Here is a 22,477-nt window from a genome sequence, read left to right as displayed (position 1 = left end):
CTGACCTCAGGTGATCTACCCACCTCGGCCTCCCAAAGGGTAGGAATTACAGGCATGAGCCACTGTGCCAGGCCACTATCCATCTTTTTGTAGGTTAGTAATATTTATTACTTTTAAGAAAAAGAAATATATTTTCCTTTGGGTTACTGACAATGGAGGACTATTTTGACATGTAAAATTAAATTGGTCACAGAATAAGATAGTACCTGAGGCTGAGTGTTGGCTGTATCCAACAATGGAAGTGGAAAAACAGGCAAGGCTTTCCAAAAGAAGGGATCAAGGTTTTAGAGTAGGGGTGTGTTTTAAGAAGGATAAATTTCTTTGTACCATTATTTCTTTTGAGCAGTAGGAGTAAAAACTTTATGGTGGTAAGTATGGAAATTACCAATTTGTCTTCCTTTTCATCTTTCTGATCCAAGAACTAATTCCCATACATCTTAATGTTTCACTTTAGGGCTGTCCAGCCATAGAGGAGACCCTGATTTCTAAGATTTTAAGTTAGGGTTTAGCCCTGCTCAGACTTCAACTGGTTGTGTATAATTTTACAAATACCATTTCTTTTCACAGAGGCTTAAAAAGTAAAGAAAAATCAGCAATTTTCTTATTGTATTATATTTTTCTTATTTTAAAGCATCTTTCAGCCTTCTTTGGAGAAGCTGTGATATCGTTGGGCTTTTCCAAAATGTTTTATTATATGAGTCTTAATGAAAGCTGATACAGGAATTTCTTGGTAAAGTCCTTTATTCTGAAACTTAGGGATCTGATCTGGTGCCTTATTTTACAGATGAGGTAATAGAGGCTAGAGAGGGGATGTAATTTTGCTGACGTCATGGATCTAGACTCAGACCCTCTCTGAAAGCAGAGGCTCCAGGAACAGGGAGTGTCCAAAATGTGGAGTATCTCATTACTGAGACCAGCTTGGCCATAGAGACCACCACCCAGGTGGAACTGAAGGAATTGAGAAGCAGACTCCCAGATAGAGCAGCAAAGTGGAACTATTCGGGGGGCCAACAGCCTTCTGAGCTGAGAGCTTCAGGGGGCTGACAGCATTCCAGGCTGAGGCCCTCAAGTAGATTCCAACCCGTGCATTTATTTTCTCTGAACAGGTGATTATTATTAACAGATGTTCAGTATTTTCTCCTAGAACCAAGATAAACTAGGTAGGTAGCTGGTGCCTGCTTACCATTGATCAGGGACAAACCAGAAAATATTCTCCACGAGAGAGCCATGGGGGCAGGGTCAGACATCCTGTGCTTAAAGAATTATTTTAACCAGTCTTTGATATTTATATATTGTCCTGCCACTTTAGAATGCCCCAAATAGTTTTCCACTTGGAGTGGGGGCGGCTAGGTTTTCCTTGCTGTCTATCGTTCTTCCTAGCAAACAATATATTCTATCATACACTCAGCATTTCTCAATATCTAATTGTATAGTCTGTTCTGACAAATCTACTTTTTTTTACTTTGGATATTGTTTTGGATCAGATAAGATATAGTAGTCTTTCCTTTTACTGTATTTGATAGCTGTCACCAGGAACATTTTACTGCCCAGTTCTTTACCAGAATGGCATAGGATCTTTTACTGGACATATCTGGAAACTCCTGCAAGGGTCTAACAGAGGCTGACAGTTCTTGGGTGTGTTTTGCTGATTGTACGGGTGCTGAAGGTTTCTCACGGAGCTTTGCTGGAATCTGAGACACTGGGGAAGGAGAGCATGTGATTGAGGGTGAAGCTTAAACAGCCTTGCTCTTCCAGATCTCTGCCATCTTTGGAGCAAGAGAGCATCATCGGTCAGCAAATGATTTCCTCCTTCTGGCCCCTTCTGGTACTCAAATGGCCATGTGTTGGTTTTGGAGCCACATGTAACTGAATAGCTATGTACACCTGTTCTTAACCCACTTTTGTGGGAATGCTCATTCCCTGTTGTTGAAATTGCTCCTAATGACAGACATTTATTGGCTTTGGTAATCAGAGTGTGTTCAGTACAAAATAGAAGTGGTGAACCAGCCTTCTTTGATTCTGTATGATTCTCCCAAGCTGTTCTACCCTGGAGCATCTGCTCATTCTTGAAGCATTATTTAACTCTTTAAGTTATGGGGACTTAACTTTTCATGGCTTTTCAATTAGTAAGTTCCTTCAAGACAAGTCCAGTATAATGCTTGTGATACCACAATAGTGTTCCATCTTCCACTTCCTCTCACACAGTACTTTTGCAGAGGAGTCCCCATCCTATTTCCTACCCATAGAGGGTGAGCTCCCTAAGGATTTTCGTAGCCTCAGCTCCCACAACAGTATCTAGCACAAAGGAGACTTGTAGACTAGTGTGTTTGTCTTTCTGAAAAATTCATATGTTGAAGCACTAACTCCCAATGTGATGATATTTAGAGGTGGGACCTTTGGGAGGTAATTAAGTCATGAGGGTGGAGCATTCATGATTGGTATTAGTGCCTTGTGCAATAGACCCTGGAGAGGTGATCTCCCTTTCCACCTATGAGGATACAGCAAAAAGGCATTCCTTTGCAAGCCAGGAGCCAAACTGACCAGCACCTTGATTTTGGACATTCTAGTCTTCAGAACTGAGGAGTAAATTTCTGTTGTTTAAGCCACTCAGTCTGTGGTGTTTTTGTTATAGCAGCCTGAACTGACTGAGGTAAGCTGCCCAGGTAGACACTTGTTGAATGAATGAATAGAAAATGGTTACCCAGTAATCAATGGTTTTGGTGTGAGCCCTGACCCTTTAGAACTGATCAGCCAGAACTCCCAAATGTACAGATATAACACATGCCATTCTTGCCTCATGTCATAGAGGTGGCAGCCATTCAGTAAATGTCCACAAATATAACAGATATCAGGAATCCAAAAGGGGGTTATGACTCATCCTTTGCCAGAGGAGAGAGCTTACTTACAGTCAGTTCTATATTTTCAAGTCTGTTGTATTTCATGCCCATAGTCAGGACTTGGAGGATACTGTTACAACACCTTTTATGTAAAGGGCCAAATAGTATTTTGGTTTTGCACTCTGTCATCTCTGTCACTATTCTGCTGCAGTAGTATAATAACAACCGTAGAATGAGTATAGCTGCATTCTGATTTTTAGTTATTGGCTCTGAAAGTTGGATCTCGTCTAATTTTCACATTTTACAAAATAATCTATTAATTTTTTTCAACCATTAAAAAAATGTTAGCTGGGCACAATGGCTCACTCCTGTAATCCCAGCACTTTGGGAGGATCACTTGAGCCTAAGAGTTCAAAACCAGCCTGGGCAACAAAGTGAGACCCCATCTCTACAAAAATTTAAAAACTAGCCAGACGTGGGGGTGTACGTCTGTAGTCCCAGCTACTTGGGAGGCTGAGGCAGGAGGATTGCTTGAGCCCAGGAGGTAGAGATTGCAGTGAACTGTGTTTGCTCCATTGTACTTCAGCCTGGGTGACAGAGGGAGACCTTGTTTAAAAAAAAACAAAATAGCAAAATAAAAATGTTAAAACCATTCTTGCCTTGTACATTATACAGAAATAGGCAGAGGCTGGAAATGACCCCAGGCTGTAGTTCTAGGAAGGCCTTGCATTCTAGGAAGACCTTGGGATCTTCCCACTCACTCACTGTGTGCTTAGGCACTGGGGATATGACTGGACAAGATAAACAGTCCCTACCTTGTGGAGCTTTCAGTATCCAGGGGACAGATTAAATAAAATGTAACAAACACCAACCAGTGCTAGGAAGTTTGAAAGGAAAGAGATGCAATGCATGTGTATTTCAGGATCTTGATCTGGTTTAGGGGTTGGGGAGGGCTAGAAAAGACTTTCTAAAGAAGTGACAATCAAGCTGAGACACAAAGGATGAGTTGGTATTGGCTGGGAGGGTGGAAAGCAGGGACTAAAGTGTTCTAGGGAGAGGAAATGGCTTAAGCATAGGCCCTTAGGTAGGGGCGCTGGTTGCATTTGGGACTCAAGGAGTGCCTGGTGGCAACTAGGGGTGAAGAGGACATAGCCTTTGGAAGAGGCAGGCCTTGGGCCAGGGCAGGATTTTGGCCTTTGTCCTAAGAGCTATAGAGTCAGTGAAGAGTTTTAGGCAGAGTTTGACAAATAGTTTTTTTTAACTTTCTTCTTCTCCCAAATTGATTGTCTTTGTTTATTTGGGCTGCTATGATAAGATACCATAGACAAGGTAGCTTATGAACAACAGAAATTTATTGCTCATAGTTCTGGAGGCTGGGAAGTCCAATATGAAGGCACCAGCAGATGTGGTGTCTGGTGAGGGCTCACTGTCTGTTTTAGAGATGATGCCTTCTAGCAGTGTCCTCACAGCAGAAGGGACAGACAAGTTCCCTCTGGGGCCTCCATCTGTGTGTGTGTGTGTGTGTGTGTGTGTGTGTGTGTGTGTCTATATCTAAATGTATTTTTCTCCTCAAATTTCTTTTACCATTCTGGCCTCTTGTATAAGGACCCTGATCTCATTCCAGAGGGCTCTGCCCTCATGACTTCCCACAAGGCTTCACTCTTAATACTATCTTGGGAACTGGGTCTCAACATAGGAATTTTGCGGGGACACAGACATTCAGACTGTGGTACTGATGGTTTGGTCATGCCTGCTATTTTTATTTAAATAGGTTGGAGGATTATCTTATTTCTGTATGAAGGGTTGAAGTATTTATATGTTATGTACTGGCAAATCGATTTAGAAGTAGATAAATGCAAAGCTGAACCTATCTTGAGCAGTTGCTCTTAATTTGTTTCTGAGAGGGGTGTGCTGTGATGGGTGAAGCTCACCTTATTGGGTGTGTGTGGCTGGGGCTGGCCCTGCCCTGGTGTACTTCCTTTCCTGAAGCATTCAGGCTAAATGCATGCTTTAAGCCTTCATATCCTCTTGGAGAGAGAAAGAGAGAGAGAGAGACAGAGAGTGTGTGCATGTAAGTAAGTAAGCCTCTCTCCCTCTGGATGGTTGAGAGTGTTAAGGTTATAAATAAGAGCTGCCTAGCACAGTGCTTGATTCATTATAAGTGCTCAGTAAATGGTGGCTACACAACCCAGGCCTGCTGGCATTGCTGCCACTGTCGATACTTTGACTCTTTTGAGCTAGTAGGTGAAGTGAGTCTCCACTTCCTTGAGTCAGGTGCACAGGGTGCCTTTCTCAAGGGCAGGACCAAGGGCTGAGCTGGCAGGGAAGGTGTGCTTGTCCTTCCAGGCCTGCCTCCTATAGGTCTTCTGTGGGCCCTGCAGTTGGCCCCACTCTGACTCTTAGTTTTTGCTTCCCTCTTGACCCCCTCAGGCCTGGTAGAAAGAGTTATTTGTGAGAATGGCGGGGGTTCCCAAGAATCTATTATAGTTTTAGTATCTAGGACTGTAAAGTCCTATCGTAAGAGTGACTCGTCTCTTCAGCCCCAGCCCAAAGCAGGCACCCAGTTTGGTAAATTGGGGATAGTTATTACGGTCCAGGAGCCATAACATGGTATATGTGATTTTCTTTGTTGGAAGGCATGGCTCTGTCTGTCAAGAAAGACAAGGCATGTAGTCACCATGCTGATGCCTCACACTGACATTTTAAAGCCAGGCCTTGTGGAGGAGGAAGCAGGAAGGAAGGAGACTTGCTTTTGGGCCGTGGAGTTTCAGCAGTTGCAGGAAGTTGGCTGGGCTGTGTGTGTGTTGCTGCATTGGTGCCCACTCTTCTCTGATAGCTCCGATGAGCTTGAGGTTGTACTTAGCAGTTGTGTCCCATCAGTCCTCTTGGTCTTGATCCATTTACATGCTCCCAGGGACTCATGTATCAGGAGGGTCGCTGTTGCATGACACTGTCCATGGAAATCACTGTGGTCATGAGAGGAGCAGTGGCTTTGGCCTATAGACTCAGAGACCTTTCACCATGACTCAGCATGGGAAGCTGAGGCTCAGAAAACTTCAGTGTCTTGTCCAGGGTCACCAAGGGAGCAATTGGGCCATGTCTCCTGTTGTATTTAGAATTGGGGGCTGAGAAGGGGCACCTGTCTCCATCCTCTGTCAGTCCTGCATCCACCTGTTGCAGGGACCTAATTCTAAGGGACCTGAATCAATTCAGTCTACTGCCTCAGCCTTTCAGAGGCTTCTCATTGCCTTAGGCTGAAGGCTATGCTGCTGAACTTGGCCTTCAGGGTCCCATGGGGTCTGACCCCTGTCATTTCTTCTGTTGCAGGCCTACTTGACTTCTTTCAGTTCTTCAGATGTATGGTCTTTGAGACAGGCTCTGCCTCCGGCTGTCCCTTTGCAGGGAGGGCTCTCTCTTCTCCAGTTACTTCTGCTCATTCTTTAAAGAAGCCTTCCCTGTTCCTCCCAATCCTCACTGCTGTGCTTCTCCTTCACAGCCCTTACTGCTGCCTGTAGTTACTGTATTTCTTTGTGTACTTGTCTGTGGTCCAGCTCCCTTGTGTGGCTGGGAACTCCGTGGGGCAGGGACCCTGTCTGTCTTGTCTCTGGTTTACCCCAGCACCTCATGCTGCCTGGCACATGGTGGGTGTCCAGCACTGACTTGAGGAACAGTGATGAGGGAAGGCTCCAGACCCTTCCAGGGGCAGAGTTGCTCTACTGCTCCTGCTCCCACTACTTGGGGCTTGTCATCCTCTGCCCTGCACTCTTGTGGTGGAGTGGGGGTCTGTCCACACCCATCTGCCGTTTTAACACACTCCCTTCCCTAGCAGGACAACAGTTCTTCTCAGCACTGTCCTTTTTGTTTTGCCTCCTGGAAAGGATGTTTTGGACAACAGTTTGTTGTTCACTTTTTTGACTGGGAACTGACAGTAGATAATACACATGTTCGTATGTAAATTTTTGCTGTCTGTATGTACGTAAAACTGAAAAAAAATGTCACTGCTACATATAGTAAAGCTAAGTACTATTTTCTCTCTTTTAATACTAAAAAAAATGCTTGTCTTCTCAAAATTGATTTCATAACTTCTTAATTTGAAGCCCTGGCTCCTAGTGGGTCACCACTCATGTTTAGAGAAGCCTGTTCTGCAGGATTGCCTGGCTGTGCAGCTGGCGCTCCCTGCTGCATCATTTTCTCTCCGGCACTGTGGGATGGGACTGAGGATGTTCCCTTGGGTAAGAGGCTGTCCTCCCTGCCTTCAGTGGTTTGAAGGGTCCTCAGGAAGACAGGTAGACAGGCCTGTGAGTCCTCTGCCACAGGTGCTGTAGGGTGTAGTTCAGGGCTGAACCCAGCATATCATGACCTCCCTCAGCACACCAGGAAGAAATGGCCTATTCTTTGCAGTATGGGTTGTGGGAGAGGCTGCTGATGGTTTTACTCTGAACATGAGTTTTGACTTAAAGGACTTGAGAAATGGAGAGAGACTGGCCAAAGGGAAATGCGAGCTCAAGGACACCTATGCAGAGGCAAGGAAGTCAGAACAGGGTGTGTCTCATGAGTGTCATGGGTTCTCGTGCCAGGTGTGTAGGGTGCTAGGGGAGTAAGGATAGAAGAGGAGCTGAGGAGGCCAGGGAGCTCCAGGGTAAAGGGGTGGGGGTGTCTGCCCTTTGGGCAGTAGGGAACCAGTGGAGCTGTACCTGTCTGAAAGTTCTACAGTAAGAAAGTTCTACAGTTTGGTTTCTTTGAGGTCATGCATGTTTGATTAGGTATTTGCTCTAATGTCATAGAATTGGAAGGATGATATACTCATCTGTCCAGGCAAATGTCTAGAGTATTTTGGAAAGGGCCTTTCTGATGACACCTTCCCAGATCCTCAGGATCAAAAGACATCATGTCAGAAGTAAATATGTACTAACTTTGGATATTAATGCCAACTGAAGCCTGGACCACAGCAGAAAGTCCTTGGTTTGAAGGGCAATAGCTTATTAAAGAGAGATTGCATTAATTTGCTCTGGCTTCTGTAACAAGTTACCATAAACTTGATGGCTTAAAATAACACATACTTATTCTCTGATAGTTTGGAGGCCGAAACTTCAAAATCAGCTTCACTAGGCCTAAGTTCGGGTGTTGGCAGGTCTGGTGTCTTTGGAGGCTGCAGGGCAGAGTTGGTTCCTGATCTCTTCCAGCTTCTGGTGGCTGCTGGCATTCCTTGGCCTATGGCTGCCTTGCTGTAATCTCTGCTTCCCTGGGCACATTGCCGTTTCCTCTTCTGTAGTTAAGTCTAGGCCCACTAGAATTAATAGATAACAGCATTAATCCATTCGTGAGGACTGAGCCTTCATGGCCTAATCACCTCTTAATGGTCCCACCTCTTAATACCGTCACAGTGATGATTACATTTCAGCATGGCAAGTGACTTCTGGCTTGTAGGCCTGCCGCCTGACAGCTTCCCCATTTGGCCTGCCTTCTTAGTTGTGTGTTTGTACTTCACTGTAAAAGCCATGCATGCATATAAAAAGGAAAATCAACCATTGCTGAGGGGTGCACAGTTAAAAGTGAAAAATCCTTCCAAGTTCACTTCCCAGAAGTCACTGCTAGAACTGAAGTTGCTTATGTATGCACCCTGAAATTTCCTCAGTGTGTATGTAGTCTACACAGAGGAATCATACAGTGTCCACTATTTTAGTGCGTAGTTATTGCACTAAATATTCTGTGCACTATTTTAGTGCATAGAATTCAACTCACTCTTCCCTCAAACATGATTTCTCTATATTTACCATGTCATGAGGCCCACTTGCACCAAAGCTGTGCTCTTACCTACAGGTGAGTCAGGTGGGGTTAGCAGTGGTAGGGAGTGTAGGGCCACTTGCCATGCTTCTTTGACCTGGGACATAATATATGCACTTATCTGGAATGTCTTAACTTGTTAGCCTTTATTACACCTCTTGTTCTAACGGAGTTCAGTTATATGAATGTGCCCTGATTTATTTAACCAGTTTCCTAGCCATGGACATCTGCTTGTTTCTACTTTTTTGTCATTTTGAATAGAATTTTTCTGGTATCCTTGTACATGTTTCTCTGTGCCCTTGTGAGAATATATTTGAAGAATATATATTGAAGAATTAATTTGTAGAGGAGGAAATACTGAGTCAACTTTATTGGGATGGCTACTGTCAATCAGAGGAAACCCTCCCAACAACCTCCTCCCTGTTCCCCCAACCTTTGTTTCCCTTAACTGGGCTTGTAGTATGGAGGGAGGGAGGGAGGGAGGGAGGGAGGGAGGGAGCTGGCAACAGTGGTAGCCACTACTTGGTGCTAGTCATTACATGCGAGTCCTGATCAGTACTCAGTGGAAGACTTGGGGGACCATCTAAGATCGCTGCAACACTCCCTTTGTGCAGCCCTCTTCTCTCTAGTACTCTGCTATATGGGCTACAACTACCTTGAGACCTCCCACTGTATCTTCTCAACTCAGAGAGATGCTGGGCTCCTCCTGGGTTCCCCCTGCTTGCACCCTGGCCTGGAAACTCCCCAGGCAGTACGGTAGGCTTACCTCATTGGTTTTCCCTCTCTCAGGATCACTGTCCTGTGCTGCCTGATTGCCCATGACTGAAAACCACAGTTTCTATATTTTTTTCATTTCTTAATTTTCATGGAGGAAGTTAAATCTAGTTCCTGTTATTTCATCTTCACTGGAAACAGAAATCCCAACCTAGTTTTTAAACTTTTAATGAAATATTTTTAGCACACAGGCAAGTATATTGATTACTCAGACAGCCATGACTCAGTTGTATAGTTTTGTCATTTTTCCACTGCATTTTAAAAAACAAAACATTACAAATACAATTAAAATTGTCTCCTTTTTTTATTTGTTTCAGACAGAGTCTCACTTTGTTGCCCAGGCTGGAGTACATTGGTGCAATCTCAGCTCATTGCAGTCTCCATCTCCCAGGTTCAAGCAATTCTTCTGTCTCAGCCTCCCGAGTAGTTAGGATTATAGATATGCACCACCACGCCTGACTAATTTTTGTATTTTTGATAGAGATGGCATTTCACCATGTTGGCCAGACTGATCTCAAACTCCTGACCTCAAGTGATCCACCCACCTTAGCCTCTTCAAAGTGCTGGGATTACAGGCATGAGCCACTGTGCCTGACCATATCCTCTCTTCTTGATCCTATTCTTTCCCTTTACAGAGGTAGTCAGTATTCTGTATTTGATTATTGTCATTCATGTGTGGATTTTAAAAAATAGTTTTACTACATATATATGTATCTATAAATAGTCTCTATTAATAGTATTATCTGAAAACACAAAACAGTATCATGCTGTACCTATAATTCTTCCATTTTCTTTCACTTTTCATTCAGCATTTAAAAAAAATTTATCCCTATGATACATATAGCTTTAGTTGAAATGTACATTCCACTAGAACAAGGATCTTGCTGTGTTTTGTTCATTGGGATAATCCAAGCATCTAGATAGTGTTTGGCACGTTGTAGGCTCAATCCATATTTGTTGAATGAATGAATTCATTTTAAGTGCTGTATAGTACTTGACTATATGAATATGCCACAGTTTATTCTCCTGTTGATGAATGTTTAGGTTGTTTTACCTTTTTCTTTTTTGTAATATGAACAGTGCTGCAGTGAATGTTATTGTTTGTGTCTCCTTGTGCACGTATGTAAGGATTTCTTTTAGGAAATACTGGGTGTTAGGGGCAGGCACCTTTCCAACTTAGCAGTACCTTCTGAGTTACTCCATGATAATATTATCAATTTATACTTCCACTAGCAGTGTGTAAGAATCCCAATTTCTACATATTCTCACCAACATTTGATATTATCAGATAATTTAATTTTTGCCAATCTTACATCCGTAAGATTATGTTTTTGTTTTACTTTTGTTTTTGTTGATAACACGTATCATTTTTCCCAATAGAAATTTGATGTCTTCTTTCCATCCTGGGAATGGATATAATGATAGTTGGAGGACTGTGTTTTATGCCAATGAAGAGTGAAACTTTTAGACCCAACCCCTAAGGACCTAGAGGAGTCCATAGTACAAGAAGAAAAGAAGTTGACTCCTGATGGAAACAAAGGTATCAATGTGCTTCCTGTTGTCTATCATTCTCTCTACTGCCATCTGTTAACCACCAGTGATGTGGGAGACACTTTATTAGCAAGTATTTCTAGACGCATAAGGCCTAATTGGGGCTTGCATTTTCTTTGTGGGACTTAAAACATAAAGACTTGACAAATTATTTAATAAATGTTATAAGAAATAAATACCTGTCTAGTCCAATGGCTCAACATTTTGGGGGAGGTAGAACACTTGGAAGTCATGATCCTCTTTATGGAAATATTGATTTTAACTTTATAGAAATTTGAAATTGTGCACAAAAGAAGAGAATATAGACTTAAGAATTATTGTGTACCCATCATCCAGCTTCCACACTTACAGCTTTTTTTTTTCCTCTCCACCTCTGAGATCCTACTCCTCCCTGCACCCACTGTCGCTGGTTTATTTTAAATTTTAAATTAAATTTTAAATTAATCCATCACATCAGCAAATGCTTTCGTATGGCTCTTTAAGAGAGAATGACTCTTTTTATTCTATTCTATTTTATTTATTTATTTATTTATTTTGAGGCGGAGTCTTGCTCTGTTGCCCAGGCTGGAGTGCAGTGGCACGATCTCGGCTCATTGCAGTCTCTGCCTCCCAGGTTCAAGCGATTCTCCTGTCTCAGCCTCCTGAGTAGCTGAGACTACAGGCATGTGCCACCACAACTGGCTAATTTTTATATTTTTAGTAGAGACAAGGTTTCACCATGTTGGCCAGGCTGGTTTCAAACTCCTGACCTAAAGTTATCCGCCTACCTCAGCCTCCCAAAGTGCTGGAATTATAGGCATGAGCCACATGCCTGGCTGACAATGACTTTTTAAAATTTTGAGACAGAGTTTTGCTCTTGTTACCCAGGCTGGAATGCAATGGCATGATCTTGGCTCACCACAACCTCTGCCTCCTGGGTTCAAGCGATTCTCCTGCCTCAGCCTTCCAAAGTAGCTGGTATTACAGGCATGCGCCACCACGCCCAACTAATTTTTGTATTTTTAGTAGAGGGGTTTTTACATGTTGGTCAAGCTGGTCTTGAACTCTTGACCTCAGGTAATCTGTTTGCCTCAGCCTCCCAAAGTGCTGGGAGTATAGACATGAGCCACCACACCCCTTTTTAAAAAATTATAATTGTAAGCCAGATATGGTGGCTCACGCCTGTAATCCTAGCACTTTGGGAGGCCGAGACAGCCAGATCACTTAAGGTCTGTGAAACTGTGCTTATTTTCCTCATAGGTGTTGTAAGGCATATAGGCAGTAATCCAAGTAAAGCTCTCCCTCACACAGTGCCTGGCTCCTCATAGTGTCTTCACTGTTAGGTGTTACTATTGCTGTGGTCATCATCATCATTCTAGAGAAAGTATCTTTAATATAAGTGATAATGGCTGGGTGTGGTGGCTCATGCCTATAATCCCAGCACTTTGGGAGACCGAGGCAGGCGGATCACGAGGTCAGGAGTTCGAGACCAGCCTGGCCAACATGGTGAAACCCTGTCTCTACTAAAAATACGAAATTAGCCAGACGTGGTGGCACACATGCCTGTAATCTTAGCTACTCCGGAGGCTGAGGCAGGAGAATGTCTTGAACTTGGGAGACAGAGGTTGCAGTGACCCAAGATCACACCATTGCACTCCATCCAGCCTGGGCAACAGAGTGAAACTCCATCTTAAAAAAAAAAAAAAAAAAAAAAGATTTTGTCTTTAGAAAACTGCTCAAATTAAGATTGATAATTCAGAATAACATTGAATTTTTGTTATTTTAGTAATATATGACTATGGTATTTTGGGAAATTATTCATTTAATTCTTTCCATATCAGGCGAATTTAGAGTTTATGGCCTGGTTCTGTGTGTAATCTGATTCTTCAGATTCCCAGTGCACAGTTTTTGCTTGTCTGTAGTTACTGTTGTTATTACGACACATGTCAAACTTGAGGGATAAATAGGGTAGGGTCCATTGGGTCACTGTAGCTATTAATTCAAATAGGATCTTTCCAGAAGAGTTTATTATAGATGGTATTTGATATTGAATCTTTATTAAAAATTGTTTTAATTGTTAATAGATATTGTGAACTGTATCCATATGTTCAGTTGGTTACCTTTTGCCCTCATTTATTCCATTTCAGCAACCAGCCTACGTTCTGTTCTTTAAACATACAAGGCATGCTCCTATCTCAGTAACCTTTACAATGGCTGTTCCCTCTATCTGAAATGCTTTCTTCAGGGAGTCATACATAACTGCCTTCCTGTCTTCCTTTAGATCTTTGTGCAAATGACATATTAGGGAAATCTTTCCTGATTGCCCTAGTTAAAATTGCAACTTAAATCTCCTACTTCCTGTCCCTCTTTTTACTTAATTTTCTCCTTAGCAACTATCACTCTGGGGCAGGCCCTGTATTTTACTGCCTCATTGTCTTTCTCCCCTTTCCTAGAGTATTAGTTTCATGAGAGTAGGGACTTTACCTAGTTGCCTGCTGAGTACATTATACCTAAAACAGTAACTGGAGTAAAGCAGATACTAAACTATTTGAATGAATGAAAAAAAACAGGAATGAGTGAGTGAATGAATAAAAATATAAATGGTTGAAAACATGTATGAATAAATACTTAGATGAAAAATATTCTAAGGCCGGCACAGTGGCTCAGACCTGTAATCCCAGAATTTTGGGAGGCCAAGGCAGGCGGATTACAAGTCAGGAGTTTGAGACCAGCCTGGCCGATATGGTAAAACCCTGTCTCTACTAAAAATACCAAAATTAGCTGGGTGTGGTGGCATACACCTGTAGTCCCAGCTACTCAGGAGGCTGAGACAAGAGAATTGCTTGAACCTGGGAGGCAGAGGTTGCAGTGAGCCAAGATTGTGCCATTGCCCTACAGCCTGGACAACAAGCGAGACTCCATCTCAAAAAAAAAAAAAAAGGAAGAATACTCTGATAGTAACCTGTATTTTTGATTTTTGTGCAGTGGAAATAAGATAACCCATTAAAAAATTGATTTTTTAGATATGGATAATGTTTTGATTATCTGCCTGGCAATATTTAAGTTGGCATTCAGTGTTATTTAGCTACAATAATGTTTGGAGTGCTATAAAATTTGTAATCAAATATATTTGTTACTTTTTGAAAAGTTTATTATCTGTGAGAAAAGAATAGTTTTCAAGTTTCGTTAGAGTTAAGCAATACAGGGGACAGATTTTTTTTTTTTTTTTAAGACGGAGTTTCACTCTTGTTACCCAAGCTGGAGTGCAGTGGCACGATCTCGGCCTACTGCAACCTCCGCCTCCTGGGTTCAGGCAATTCTTTTGCCTCAGCCTCCTGAGTAGCGGGGATTACAGGCACGTGCCACCATGCCCAGCTAATTTTTTGTATTTTTAGTAGAGACAGGGCTTCACCATGTTGACCAGGATGGTCTCTATCTCTTGACCTCGTGATCCACCTGCCTCGGCCTCCCAAAGTGCTGGGATTATAGGCGTGAGCCACTGCGCCCGGCAGATTTTTTTTTTTTTTTTTTTTTTTTTTTTAACACAGAGCCTTGCTCAGTTGACCATGCTGGATGGAGTAGTGCAGTGGTGCAGTCGTGACTCACTACAGCCTCAACCTCCTGGGCTCAAGCACTCTTCCCATCTCAGCCTCCTGAGTAGCTGGGACCACAGGCACACACCACGTCTGGCTTTTTTTTTTTGTGGAGACAGAGTCTCCCTGTGTTGCCCAGGATGGTCTCAAACTCCTGGGCTCAAGCAAATACTCCTGCCTTGGCCTCTCAAAGGCCTGCCTCCTGGGATTATAGGTGTGAGCCACCACATCTGGCTGAGAAATCTTAGTAATGTATCAAGCATCCCTTTATCACCCCAAAAGTGTTTATGCAGTCTGGCTAGATTTATAGTGATGAGAGCTCTTTTTTTACACATAAATCCTAGAGGTATATAAAGTCTGACTTTCAAATCAATAGAGTAACTAAAATGTTTTAGAGCCACCTAAATAGATGACTACACTGGTAGGTGTCAGTCTGTCAGAGCCATAGTAACTGTATATTGGAGAAATTGGAACCACTTTGTCTCTGGATGATTCTGGGCTGCTGCTTACCTGCTAATTTTGAGTTTCAGTGCAGTTAATAGATTTGGAGTTTGGAAGAAAGCTTAGCTTTTCTCATTGAAAACTTTAAAAGGCAGATGGTCTGACTCCTCCAGACCCCTCAACCCACACCAGCATTACATACAATCTACACACATATGGACACAACCTAGATATGGTGCTACCCAAAGTCTGAGGTAAAAATTAATTGTACTCTACAAGATACCGAGCATAGTGAAGCTACTAGATTGTGACTTTCTGAGGACCTAGTTGGTTCTGAGTTTTCTTCTCCTTTTTGAGTCTGGAGATTATGGTTTCACATTAGGACAATTCATCTAACAATAACTGCTTTGCCAAAATCTGCTTTTTTTGCGTTGGACAAGTGCTGCACTTACTTTATTCTATACTTTGTGCTGTGTTCATCACTTTTATCTTTGTATTCTTTGCATCTGTAGCATGTTTGGTGGTGTTTTGTTTTCTCTTTGATACTTTGACCAATTGACATATTGGAGATTTTCTCATCTGTAAGAAACTGTTTTTTAAGTTTATGTTTCATGCCTTTTTCTTTCCAGTTTAATGCATTAAGCATCACCTTAAAATTATTTTGCTTCCAGGATACTAACATATTTTCACCTTTTGGTTTCTGCTTTTTGATAAATTCTCAACTTTGTATTAAAATATTCACGTTTACAGAAGCTATAGCCCTTATCTTACTTCCAGCAAATATTACAGTTTCTTGTTTTTCAACAGCTTTGCAAAGGCTGAAAAATTTTCCTCGTACTTCCCTCAAAGCCAAGTTGCTTCAAACCTCATAGACAAAAAGAGGTACGTACAGCCTCTTACTAAGTTTAAAGTTTCATTAGATGATCTAGTTCATTCCTAAGCCTTTTGACATACTGAGTCAGTGGTGTCTATAAGGCACGTTTTGGGCTTTAAAAATAATAATAAAATAATGAGGATTTATTCTGTTATTTGAGTAAATCCAGAAGAAACATTTTCTTTCTTTTTTTTTGAGACGGAATTTCGCTCTTGTTACCCAGGCTGGAGGGCAATGGTGCGATCTCGGCTCATTGCAACCTCCACCTCCTGGGTTCAGGCAATTCTCCTGCCTCAGCTTCCTGAGTAGCTGGGATTACAGGCACACGCCACCATGCCCAGCTAATTTTTTTGTATTTTTAGTAGAGACGGGGTTTCACCACCAGAGGTATGTATTAGGTTGCTTTTCTGAAAGGAATAAGTGACATATAGAGAATTTATTTTTGATACTAACTTAAAGCCAAATGTAATTGTTTCTTTTTTTTTTTTTTTTTTTTTTGAGACGGAGTTTCGCTCTTGTTACCCAGGCTGGAGGTGCAAATGGTGCGATCTCGGCTCACCGCAACCTCCGCCTCCTGGGATCAGGCAATTCTCCTGCCTCAGCCTCCCGAGTAGCTGGGATTACAGGCACGCACCACCATGCCCAGCTAATTTTTTGTATTTTTAGTAGAGACGGGGTTTCACCTTGTTGACCAGGATGGTTTCGATCTCTTGACCTCGTGATCCACCCGCCTTGGCCTCCCAAAGTGCTGGGATTACAGGTGTGAGCCACCGCGCCCGGCTAATTGTTTCAATTTTATGCCAATTGAACTTCGTAAGTGCTTTAAAATGAACTTTATATATACATTATAATAGACTTGAGCAAGCATTTTTTGACTGATTTCATAGAAGTAGAATTTCTAGAGGAAAATATTATAAAACAGTTTTAGGGATTTTAATAGACATTTTCAAATTATCCTGCTGGAAAATTGGTTCAGTTTATACTCCCACCAACAATGACAGATCTCCAGTTTTCTCCTTCCGTTTGTCATCATTGTGGTCTTTAAGCAGAAAATGTTGTTTTCATTATATTTCTTTGGTTTCTAATGCTTTTAATCTTTTTTATGTGCTTATTGGCCATTTTTATTTTTGTGGGAAGTGCCTGTTTCTCCATTGCCTCCTTTCTTTGGAAATCATTTGTTTTTTTTCTGAGTAATTTTATAAAATTATAAAATAATTTTATCTTTTTTTTAACATTTGTCTTTTTCTGAGCAATTTTAAAGATTTCTTTATAGGCTAAGGATACAAACCTTTTATCTGTCATTGAAGTCACAAAAACTTTCTCCCAGTAAGTAATCTGTCATTTTGCTTTATTTTTTCTTTAGTGTATTTTTTTTTTTTGCTAGCCAAGTGCCAAAGTCACATTTCACTTAATTATTATCCTGCTGAATGAAAGCATTTTAACTTAGTGTTTTAGTGTAAACAGGAGAAGGACAGAATGTAATTATCTAGGTCTTGCTCTGTTACCCAGGCTGGAGTGCAGTAACACGATCATAGCTACTGCAGCCTCGAACTCCTGGGCTCAAGCAGTTTTCCCACCTCAGTCTCCCAAGTAGCTAGGACTACAGGTGTGTGCCACCATGCCCTGCTAATTTTTAAAGTTTTTTGTAAAGATGTGAATTTGCTATGCTGCCCAGGCTGGTCTTGAACTCCTGACTTCAAGTAATCCTCCCACCTTGGCTTACCAAAATCCTGGGATTACAGGCCTGAACTACTGTTCCTGGTTCAAAGTTTACTTTTGTTTGCTAGTGGTGTTCTTGGTATCTTTTTATATTTGAGGTTTTGATGCTAGTGCTAAAGTATTACACTCACCATCTGAGGTTTACATGACTTGTGTTTTAATATCGAACAGATGGAACTGTTTAGTTCTGCATCTTTGCAGGTGTACAAAATGTACCTACCAGGAGTCTGCTTTATATTCATTGAAAGCAAAAACTAATACAGTAAGACATTGCCTGGCTAGAGGCTTTGAAAGAATGGAGTATTCTGGTTTAATTCTATTGACTTAGAATTATGAAGGTGAAAAAAATTCAAAACTTTATTTTGTGTTGAATGCAATTCAAAAATATAGCCACTGATTTCATTTTTTTTTTTTCTCTAGTAAGTTTGGACATTCGGATCTCTTTGGTCTTTTATTATAGAACTCCTAGTGTGCCTCAGACTTACATTGTGAACATCCTTTTCTAAAACTTAAGATGTAAGAGGATGTAAATGGTATTGTATGAGATCAGGCTGGTTGAGAACCGATATCTGTAAATATACTTTTTAGACTAAATCTCTGATTGCCACTTGTTTTCTTATTTAACTCATAAAAATAAAACACATTGGATGGAGGGTGGAAATCGGAAAGAGATTTATGTCTTTTAATTGCATGACATTGTTTCATGTCAAAACAGAACATACAGTATCCCTGGCTTTGGACCTGCAGAAGGAAACACATTTTTCTCTACCTGCTGTATTACAGAGGTTCTTGAATGCCTAGAAGGCTTATTGTAGCATAGATTGCTGGGACTTCAGAGTTTCCAATTCTTCAGGTCGAGGGGGTTAGGGGGGTCTGAGAATTTGCATTTATAAAAAGTTCTTAGGTACTGCTGGTCCAGAGACTATATTTTTGAGAACCACTTTTATATACCAACTATAAGTTGTAACGCTCTATGAAAAGCTTAGTTTGGTGTGGGATAAGAAGCACACAGGTTATAGAGCAAATCATGTAAGATTCAACTCTTGATCCCAGCCTAGTGTAGAATTCAGATAACAAACAATACACAGTGATATAACACAATTCTTGGATTTCATGATTGCAAGTCATAGCCAAGTACTGGATGAGAAATTCAGTTCCATTTTCAAGGCTTAGAGATTCCAGGTGATTCTAGAAAAATAGGATTTAGTGATTAACCCCATGAGACTAGGAGTTATTTATGTCCTTTTTCTCTCCCCTATCACTTAGCATTTATCCTTACTTTAGAAGGGTCTTGCATTTGTTTTAAACTGGTAAAGTGCTTTGAGTGCTTATTAAATAGAAAGCTTTGTGTTTTTATTTATTTATTTTATATATTTTTTTGAGATGATGTCTCGCTTTGTTGCCTAGGCAGAGGTGCAGTGGCGTGATCTTGGTTTACTGCAACCTCCACGTCCTGGGTTCAAGCAATTCTCCTGCCTCAGCCTCCTGAGTAGCTGGGATTACAGGCACGCGCCACCATGCCCAGCTAATTTTTTGTATTTTTAGTAGAGACGGGGTTTCACCATGTTGACCAGGATGGTCTCGATCTCTTGACCTCGTGATCCACCCGCCTCGGCCTCCCAAAGTGCTGGGATTACAGGCGTGAGCCACCGCGCCCGGCCTATTTTTTAAAGTTTTTAAAGTGAAAGCTGGCCCTGCCCCTCCCCACAGTGGGTGAAGACAGCTGTTGCATGGTCAGCTTTCCTTGTGAGGCCACTGGTCCCTCTGGATGCTGCTGCCTGGCCACAGCCCTTTCCCTTTCATCTTTCTCATTGACCAGTGGGCTTGAAGCATTAAGACCACACCCCTATTCTGCATTCTAGTGTGACCTCTTCTGGCTCAGTCACACAGCTGTGTGGTGGGCAACTGGAGGTATTTAGCAGTCATTGCCAGGATCATACTGATGTGGCCGCAATTTCGCCTCTTTCCCCACCCTGTGATGTCCCAAGAAACCTGACAGAGCAAATTGGCCACAACCAACAAAAAGGTAAAATGCACCACATTGTGGCCCCCCAACCCAGGCCCAGGCCCCCTCTAATGGCAGGACTACTGCCAGAGTCTGTGCCACTCCTGAAACACACTGGGCTAGGCCCCCTCAGTGCCTCTGGGCTCCACCCACCAAAATATTGTCAGTCAGCCCTGCCCCCTCAGCAGCCTAGCCCCTGCCCTCACCAGTTGCCCCAGGGTGACTTGGGGTGGGTGACTCCTGGGACTCCCTGCTCCATACTCAGTTCTCACCTCCTGCCGCCCAAGCCTGACCTCCCTGGGGTCTTGGGCTCACATCTCCAAGGACCTGGGTCCTGGCCCTGCACCCCCTCCACCATCTTGAAGTAGTGACTCAGGCATCATGCTGATCTCCTACCACCCCAGTGAGGAGTGAAATGTAGTGAAGTCACAGTCTCCCTAGGAACTATTACTGCCACAAGACCAGCCTTTGATCTTAGGACCCAGTCCCCTAAGTGTTCTCACTCTCTTTCTGGTTCCTCTGGTCGCAGTATAAGTTTCAAGCTGGAAGGGGAGTGGGGACTATGGGACCTAGGAGCAAGAGGTTTCAGGCTGCCTTACTCCCTTAACATAGACATTGGCAGGGTGAAAAGCCCATACTTCCAATGTGAGTTCAAAACATTGATGGTGTCTTTGGGTGGCAATAGAAGAATGGGTTTGGTTTGGTTTTCTCCCAGGCTTCTACACTCCAGAGAGCATTTTTTTCTGAGTTCTCCACTTCATATTTGAATTCTCCATGGTTCTGGGACCAGAGTGCCCTTCAGTCAGTGGTCTCTGGAGTGAGATCTGCTCATCTTCTGTGGAACAGATCTTGGGAAACTGAATTTGACCGCTTGAATCTTCCTCATATCATCTCAGCCTGAGCTACTTTGAGTGCCTGGGATTGTTACCTCTCAGGGAAGTGCTAGCCTGACTGGTTGTCAGGAGCCCTGTGTTTCTGCCCCGACTCGGTTCTTAATTTGCTCTTTGATTCTGGACAAGAATCTACCTCTCCTTGTGATTGCATTTCTTGAGGAGATAGAGTTAGAGAATATCAAAGGTCTTTGTTAGCTCTGAGAGTCGAAGGTTTAAAGGCCCACTTGAATGTAAACCTCAAGGCCAAGGGCTCCTGTCTTTTTCCATCTTACATGCCTGCGATTAAGAACCATACCTGGCCTGCGATTAAGAACCATACCTGGCCGGTGTATGCTGAGTAAACGTTTGTTGAATGAATGCACCTTTCTAAATCACAAGCTGGCAGAAGGGTGCACTTTTCTCAGACTTCACCTATAGAGGTTTATGTTACTGTCCCTTTGAGAGAATCCAGATTCAGACTTTCAGTCCTGTGGCTATGGGCCAAAACCAACAAAGACCCAAATCTCCTTTCCTTGGGAGCTTAAGGAGAGTTTACCAGTTCATGTTTCCATTGGATCTGAGAACTTGGCCTTTAAAATCCATTCCTGGCCCCTGCCTACCCCTTCCTGGTTTAGGGAATAGAGAAAGGGGCCACCTTCAGTCCTCTTCCTTTGACTCTCCCCACAGGAAAAAACAGAAGCAAGAAACTGTGGATCAGTTGGAAGAAGTAACTCTTTGCTCACAACTTGACTGTTGGGTTTGGGGGGCACTCAGATGTAGAGGCCTCAGTTTCATCTCGCTCACTTCCAGCCTGGGGAAGAAGGCTCACCCCCAGATTACACCCTATCCCCGTAAGTTCCCTGATAACTTGGTCCCATGGGTGAAACTATCCTAGGGCATTGTCAGCTTTCTGGGAGCATGTTCCTTGCTGTGCCATCTCTGCCTCTCCCAGTAAGGGCTCTGTCTTCTTCTTTTTATAGGAAAAGGAAGAATGCCACCAAAAGCAGGGAGCCCTAAGGGAGCAGTTACAGATGAATCGAGGGTGTGAATTTCCCTCTTGTCCTCTGGAGAATGTTTCTTTCCTCTTCTTTCAGCGCTTGCTGGGCTTTTCTCCCAAAGGTTCACATTCAGATTGCAGGAATCCTCATATCAGAGAAAGCTGAGTTACAGACAGCCCTGGCTCACAGGCAGCGTGCTTCCAGGCAGAAAGAAGGTGGGAATCTGGGCACCCCAATATCCTTCAACCTGGCACTTTGACAGGCCTTTAGGGGGAGTCCTTTGGGCTCCATCTTAACCTCTCTCATTCCAGGAGAGTCTGAAGATCTGGCTAGCAGCCTGCAGTATTCCTGGCAGGATGCGGGAGAGTTGGAGTGGGCTCTCTTTGCTTTCACCACATGGCAGAAGAAGGCAGACAGGGTGATTCCAACCACTTGCCCCATCCCCTGGCAGCCTGCCTTCTCAGATGGAGGAGCTAGCTTAAAGTTCCCTTCTGCAGGATGGAGTGTCCTGCCAGAAGGCAGCATGGGCCATTTCTTGCTGCTTGTATGTGTGTTTGTTAGAGGCAGCCTAACAAACACTACTGTGTTTGAGTCAGCTGCTGTGGGTAAGTTGGGGGTGCTGTGGGGAACAAGCACTGGACGCAGAGCTCTGAGGCCAAGTGCTTGGCCTGCCCTTACTTGGCTGTGGCCTTTGCCAAGTCCCAGGTAGGGGATATGGTACTTGTACTGTGAAGGTACAGAAGAGTATCTTTAGTATGTTACCATTTGTGTAGAGAGAGGGGACGTGTGTGTATATGTACATACATACTATGATAATATACATAAAACATGTCTGGAAGGATTCATAAAAAACTGGAGGGGAAGGAGAGCATTAGGACAAATAACTAATGCATATGGGCATAAAACCTAGATGACAGGTTGATAGGTGCAGTGAACCACCATGGCACATGTATACCTACGTAAAAATCTGTACCTTCAGCACATGTATCCCAGAACTTAAAGTAAAATAAAAAATAAATAAATAAAATAAAACACAAAACAAAAAACTCA

The 22,477-nt window shown here is 42.8% G+C and overlaps 1 protein-coding gene and 1 pseudogene across 2 annotated transcripts in view; both read left to right on the top strand.

Annotated features, from left to right (window-relative positions):
* Positions 1-22,477, top strand: part of LOC100404914 (golgin subfamily A member 2-like) — a 33,371-nt pseudogene that overhangs the window by 3,578 nt on the left and 7,316 nt on the right. The window contains exon 2 of the transcript XR_013522432.1: positions 10,776-10,935. The product of XR_013522432.1 is annotated as a golgin subfamily A member 2-like (transcript). The remainder of the gene's footprint in view (positions 1-10,775; positions 10,936-22,477) is intronic.
* On the top strand, positions 8,336-21,622 carry LOC144576503 (uncharacterized). Its single transcript, XM_078338163.1, has 6 exons — positions 8,336-8,448; positions 15,767-15,841; positions 19,415-19,578; positions 21,117-21,156; positions 21,240-21,280; positions 21,410-21,622. The coding sequence occupies exons 1-6, from the start codon at positions 8,336-8,338 to the stop codon at positions 21,475-21,477; spliced, it is 501 nt and encodes a 166-aa protein (XP_078194289.1). The 3' UTR covers positions 21,478-21,622.

The sequence above is a fragment of the Callithrix jacchus genome, chromosome 9 (genome assembly GCF_049354715.1).
Source record: "Callithrix jacchus isolate 240 chromosome 9, calJac240_pri, whole genome shotgun sequence".
Taxonomy (NCBI): Eukaryota; Metazoa; Chordata; class Mammalia; order Primates; family Cebidae; genus Callithrix; species Callithrix jacchus.
This window is presented reverse-complemented; position numbering and strand designations above follow the sequence as displayed.

Excerpts from the sequence above, each read along its gene's own strand:
- LOC144576503 (XM_078338163.1), top strand. The coding sequence starts at position 8,336 with ATGCATGCATATAAAAAGGAAAATCAACCATTGCTGAGGGGTGCACAG. Across the intron at positions 8,449-15,766 it reads CTAGAACTGAAGTTGCTTAT|CTTTGCAAAGGCTGAAAAAT; the intron begins GTATGCACCCTG and ends GTTTTTCAACAG. Across the intron at positions 19,579-21,116 it reads TGGCCACAACCAACAAAAAG|GAAAAAACAGAAGCAAGAAA; the intron begins GTAAAATGCACC and ends CTCTCCCCACAG.